The sequence below is a fragment of the Gigantopelta aegis genome, chromosome 13 (assembly GCF_016097555.1).
Source record: "Gigantopelta aegis isolate Gae_Host chromosome 13, Gae_host_genome, whole genome shotgun sequence".
NCBI lineage: Eukaryota > Metazoa > Mollusca > Gastropoda > Neomphalida > Peltospiridae > Gigantopelta > Gigantopelta aegis.
The window spans coordinates 24,898,086-24,903,776 of NC_054711.1; the positions used below are offsets into that span (position 1 = coordinate 24,898,086).

Here is a 5,691-nt window from a genome sequence, read left to right on the forward strand (position 1 = left end):
ACCCCTTGGTTAGAGACACAAAGTTTGTCTTTACCACTGGGCTACTTCCCTTTACCCCCTTGGTTAGAGACACAAAGTTTGTCTTTACCACTGGGCTACTTCCCACCCCTTGGTTAGAGACACAAAGTTTGTCTTTACCACTGGGCTACTTCCCACCCCTTGGTTAGAGACACAAAGTTTGTCTTTACCACTGGGCTACTTCCCACCCCTTGGTTAGAGACACAAAGTTTGTCTTTACCACTGGGCTACTTCCCCACCCCTTGGTTAGAGACACAAAGTTTGTCTTTACCACTGGGCTACTTCCCCCCTTGGTTAGAGACCTTGGTTAGAGACACAAAGTTTGTCTTTACCACTGGGCTACTTCCCACCCCTTGGTTAGAGACACAAAGTTTGTCTTTACCACTGGGCTACTTCCCACCCCTTGGTTAGAGAGACAAAGTTTGTCTTTACCACTGGGCTACTTCCCACCCCTTGGTTAGAGACACAAAGTTTGTCTTTACCACTGGGCTACTTCCCACCCCCCTTGGTTAGAGACACAAAGTTTGTCTTTACCACTGGGCTACTTCCCACCCCTTGGTTAGAGACACAAAGTTTGTCTTTACCACTGGGCTACTTCCCACCCCTTGGTTAGAGACACAAAGTTTGTCTTTACCACTGGGCTACTTCCCACCCCTTGGTGAGAGAGACAAAGTTTGTCTTTACCACTGGGCTACTTCCCACTCCTTGGTTAGAGACACAAAGTTTGTCTTTACCACTGGGCTACTTCCCACCCCTTGGTTAGAGACACAAAGTTTGTCTTTACCACTGGGCTACTTCCCCCCCCTTGGTTAGAGAGACAAAGTTTGTCTTTACCACTGTATGCAAATCTTGAGAGCCCGCCACTAACCCATCGAGCCCTGCCGTATGCCTCCAGTAGAACAGAAGATACACTAGTTAAATGTTTTGCATCAAATTATGGAAAAGATCATTATTCAAGACTGTAATTTCCCAGGATTGACACAAAGTTTGTCTGTACCACTGGGTACACTGGCTGGAATGGGAAATATTTTTAACAAGTGCATGTAAAAATCTATATCATATCAATTACCATGTACCGGCCACTGTTAGTTCAGACCAGCTTTATTTGTGGCAGAGAAAGAGGAAGCAAGATGTGTGGCGAGATGTACAGAAACTGCACGTGTGAAGAAAGCTGAGATAAGTGATGGTGTTTCCATGTAGAGTCAGAGGAAACTGACAGAAGAGAGTCCGAACAAAATTAATCATTGGACATGTTGGAAAGATTGGGGTTTTTTTATATTAAAAATAAAAAAGAATGAAGAAAATCAATCAGTGGTCTAGAATATTAAAATTTAATTCACTAAATATTTATTTACCTGTGGTTTCGAGCTATTTGCCATCTTTGTCGTCTTTCGTGAATCGGGCACTCCAACGTTGAAATTAACTTCTTCGCAACTTTGGGCTGCAATGTAAAAGCACTTATTTCTTGACACTAGTTTCAGGGAAAGTGTGTGTGTCTGTATATGTGTGTGTCTGTATATGTTATATATATATCCTTGCATTGTGGCTTTTAGCACGGATAAGCAATGATCTCTCGTATAACTATGTTTTTCTTGTTATTATTGACAGAGACATAACCTAGTATATATATATATATATATATATATATATAGATATAGATATAGATATAGATACACACTACACATACACATACACATACACATACACATACACATACACATACACATACACACACACACACATATATATATATATATATATACAGTAGAATCTCATTGGCTCGAACGCCCAACGGTCGAACCTACCGGTATTCTCGAACCGAGCACAGTGTCCCGATTTTTTGTTCTATTAAACCCTTTTATTTTGGTGCTGATTGGTCGAATACCCCTTGGGTCGAACAGAAGCTTTCTCTCGAACCAGTTTATTGGTCCGAACTGTAAAATTAAACATATTTAGCTCGAACGACTAAGTCTGTCCGATGAAATACAAAAAATTATTTATGTAAAAAAATTTCATCGACCCTTTCACGTCAGTCACAGAGTAAGTTATTATAAATTCGGAAGTGGAACGAATAAAGCCTAGATCATATGAGATAAGTGATGGTGTTTCCATGTAGAGGAGTCAGAGGAAACTTATCATGTTGTTTAGTTAGCACCTATCGGTAATTATCTTTCTAGTACAGACAATTGTACTACGATAATCGTTAGCTGAATGAACCTTGCATGTAACACCAATCAATTAGTGAGCCTAGGCAGGCCTCGCCGGTTTACTTTAATCATTTTACGCATGAGCGTCAGCATATTTTGCTTTTAACTTGAAATACACGAGATATCAGTGTAATGTAGTGATTGCAACAATAACAGGTAGGCTTAGGGCCTCCGCCTCTGCTTAGTGCACATTCATTTTTTCTCAATGTTGTCAATATGTCGCAAAAGATTCTACAACAGCATAATAAAGAACGATTTTTTAAATTGATAAATATTTATAAATAAAAACTGCCAGTGTGTTTGTTATTTGTTTATTTAACGGTGATAAATAATAGTTACAAATATGTATCTCATCCGACATTTGACGGCGACTTTGTTACTCATGAGTCAATCGGACCATCTCGCCCAAGCCAGTTTTACGGAAATATGCATGGTTCGAACTACCCGATGGGTCGAACAGACTTTGATGCACCGACAGTGTTCGAGCCAATGAGATTCTACTGTATATATATATATATATATATATATATATATATATATATATATATATATATATCATTAAAATATAAACATTAAATTTAATATATAGTTTTAAATTTAGTTGTGTAAACTGTAATATTCTAACCTTTTTGATGTGGTATATATCTTAAAGCGGAACATCCCGATAACTTCTGAATGACCAATATACTATTAGAAGAATAATAACTGCAAACAACTGGAAACGTTGTGTGGTGGTCCATAAATTCCAAATTAAAATACATTTTAACCCTATTGTCACATGTAAACCATATAGTCCACAGGGGCGTAGGCTATCATTGTCATATTATATAGAAAGACAGTGTCCACGGTCCCTAGTCATATTATGATCGATACTCTGAAAACCGACACATAATTTGCTACCATACATCTGATTTGGACTAAAACTAGAGACCGCATAGGAAGACTGGTAGTGCACACACTGACCCCAGTCCATTGCAGTGTTTCTTTGGTTGAAAACCACATGTTCGTTGGCAATATATCTGTAGTACTACAAGAATATCAGTATAGTTGTAACTGGTACAAAATACATTGATATAACTGTATGCAAAACACAGAACTCATTTTAATGGCTATATTTAAAAAAAAATATTCAGTTGCAAAGTCAGAAATTAAGGAGCCTGTCTCTTGTTATTGAAAAATAGTGGTGCTGTCATCGTGACAAGTGTCTAGTTTTGTGATACAACTGTTGATAATCCACTGCTCATTGACTACAACACAAACTTTAGATGTTTAGAATTATTAGATAACTTTGATGGCATGTTACACATCTCCCTTTCTTCAATTTTCAATTGCCCATCAGGCAAGTAACTCTCAAATTCCATTTGTCCAGAAAAAAATTAAGTTGTCACAAAATGTAAGCAGTTTAAATAAAAATTAAACTGTATGTTTCCAACAATTTCACATCATACAAAGCACTTGTAAGCCCTGTATTGCTAAATAAGTTTATTCCCTTTAATTTGTGAACGTAAAAAAAAAAAAAAAAATGCTATCGGCATGAAGCAAATTTGGAAATCCGAAATGAGTTTATGATTTTTAAAAAACTTTTAACACTTTACTTTAGAATGATCATCGAAAATATGCTACTTTGGGTTAATGATTTCACAGTGAATAACAGTATTATTATTATTTATTTTGTTTGATAGACTGTTTTGGGGTTTTTGGGGGGAGGGGGTGTTCTGGGTTGTTTTGGGGTTTTTTAGAGGGAGGGTTCATGACGGATGAGTTTAAATATTAAAAAAGTATACCCCTCTATTTTTTTTAGGATGAATTTTACTTGTAGATAAAAGACATTGCATTTCTGGACATTTAATTTTCACAATTTTCAGGAGGAGTATAACCTCGGTTTTCCTTAGAAATTCCGGCGTTTGGCGCTTTCGACGTAAGTCCGACATACAGACTCAGTCGAAGACTGCTTTGATCACGTTACTAATTTTCCTGCACGCGCGCCTACTCACTGTTCTTTATTTAGTCAATTAAATGTTAATTGCATGTATATTTAATGCATCAATTTAATTGGTAAACAAATGCGAAAACATGCAGATGGACAACCTAATTGCGTAATACGAAACGCTACTACATTAGTGAAAAACCGACCGTGCGGTGAGAATTCCCTGACCTGAGCGAAAACTAACTTTACAAAGAGTCTACTTATCCATTTTAGTAACGTGCTGGATCGTAACGTTCTAAACAGCTTTTTCCTCGATTTCTTCAACGTTTTCAGCAATTTACTTCACGTACACCGATATAAAATACCATGATTTACGAATAAATGCCTAATTTCTTAAATGCCTTCAAAATGGAGGGGCGCTTATTCAAAGACGTGGGCCTACTTCCGGTCAAATACGCTAATCGATATAATATTCATTTCATGACGGACGCATGCTTGCTGCAGACTACGGAATTACAAAAATTGCAAGTGTACAAAAGAGATAAATAGACATTTTGTGTTTGGAAATTTTGGTTGCCCGGTGGATGACTGAATTGTAAATTTTGCTCGTCCGAGCAACTTTTTACTCGTCTGGGGCGAGCGGACAAGTACTTTTGACCAGCCCTGGATATACTGGAACTGAATTCATGTGCCATATATAGCTACTTGAGGCAAGTGCATGGTCCTTTTTCAGCATTGAAAAAACATTTAGGACTATTTTCATGACAATTTAGTGGAAATATTTGCCAAATAAGGCTTAAATTTAAAAACATTTCACTGTGCCAATGTTTTTGGTCTTCTGTCAATTGTTGATAAACGGAGTTATTTCCCCTTAATGGAAAATTTCCATTTTAGGGGGTTAGGGCCAATTAAATAATAAATTTGTTTGTTTTTATTGAAAATAGTTCTTTAAAATGTATTCCATGTGTACAGCAAAAAAATCGTTATCATTCTTGTCATATTTAGAAAGTGTCCGCGGTCCCTACTAAAACAATACTTGCTTTCCCTTCGGTTTCTCAGTTCGCGGTTATTTTTATGTTTGGAAAGATGTGTCAGTCCGTTTGTATATTAAATGGTTTCACAGTTACCTGCTGTTTTGTTCTTAATTCTGTTTTCTTCTAGGTATAAAGGGAATCTTCCGGAATTTTATTTTTATTTTTTTCAATTATTATTAAAATCGAATACAACTTGGCACAAATACAATGAACGAAATTACAATGGTATCTCATAGCAACATACGACGGTTCAACAACGTCATTATCACGTGGTTTTTATAAGTTTCCGAACACACCCGAACACAGTATTATACACATATAACGCTACTACACAATGTCAAAACATCTATTTATTAGTGCAAATGTTTGATGTAACATTTCACGAATGGTGCAGATGTTCATCTTCATAATAATGACGTTATACTGTCGGTGCATTTGTTAACAAACATTTCCTAATGACGTCACTTTATATCCCTGGAATAATAATGACGTCGTTATGTACAGG

General features: G+C 36.7%; 1 protein-coding gene across 3 annotated transcripts in view; it reads right to left on the bottom strand.

The window, feature by feature from the left end:
* LOC121387096 overlaps window positions 1-5,411 on the bottom strand; it is a 30,359-nt gene extending 24,948 nt beyond the window's left edge. The window contains exons 1-2 of one of the 3 annotated variants that reach the window (XM_041518119.1): window positions 5,280-5,411; window positions 1,374-1,459 (exon numbers count right to left, since the gene is read on the bottom strand). In XM_041518119.1, coding sequence (XP_041374053.1) covers window positions 1,374-1,397 — 24 coding nt within the window. In that variant the 5' untranslated portion in view covers window positions 1,398-1,459; window positions 5,280-5,411. Of the gene's footprint in view, window positions 1-1,373; window positions 1,460-2,850; window positions 5,241-5,279 lie in introns of those variants that run through there. The other 2 variants (XM_041518117.1, XM_041518118.1) reach the window with 2 other exon arrangements.
* Between the last annotated feature and the right edge of the window lie 280 nt (window positions 5,412-5,691).